This window comes from Leptonychotes weddellii, unplaced genomic scaffold (genome assembly GCF_054177405.1).
Source record: "Leptonychotes weddellii isolate Sample4059 unplaced genomic scaffold, ASM5417740v2 HiC_scaffold_270789, whole genome shotgun sequence".
NCBI classification, from domain to species: Eukaryota; Metazoa; Chordata; class Mammalia; order Carnivora; family Phocidae; genus Leptonychotes; species Leptonychotes weddellii.
This window is the reverse complement of record NW_027863931.1, coordinates 1-254: the sequence shown is the minus strand read 5'-3', so window position 1 is coordinate 254 and position 254 is coordinate 1. Positions and strand designations below refer to the sequence as shown.

The window sequence follows — 254 nt, the reverse complement described above, 5'->3', positions numbered from 1 at the left end:
GTCCCGCGCCGGCCTGCAGTTCCCGGTGGGCCGAGTGCACCGCCTGCTGCGCAAAGGCAACTACGCCGAGCGGGTGGGGGCCGGCGCGCCGGTGTACATGGCCGCGGTGCTGGAGTACCTGACGGCGGAAATCCTGGAGCTGGCGGGGAACGCGGCCCGAGACAACAAGAAGACGCGCATCATCCCCCGCCACCTCCAGTTGGCCATCCGCAACGACGAGGAGCTGAACAAGCTGTTGGGCAAAGTCACCATCG

General features: G+C 68.1%; 1 protein-coding gene across 1 annotated transcript; it reads left to right on the top strand.

Moving 5' to 3' along the window:
• Window positions 1–4: 4 nt before the first annotated feature.
• On the top strand, window positions 5–250 carry LOC145718983 (histone H2A type 2-C-like; the record flags this gene model as incomplete). Its single annotated transcript, XM_081810498.1, has 1 exon — window positions 5–250. A coding segment is annotated over one exon (246 nt), but the record flags the coding sequence as incomplete, so codon positions are not given.
• Between the last annotated feature and the right edge of the window lie 4 nt (window positions 251–254).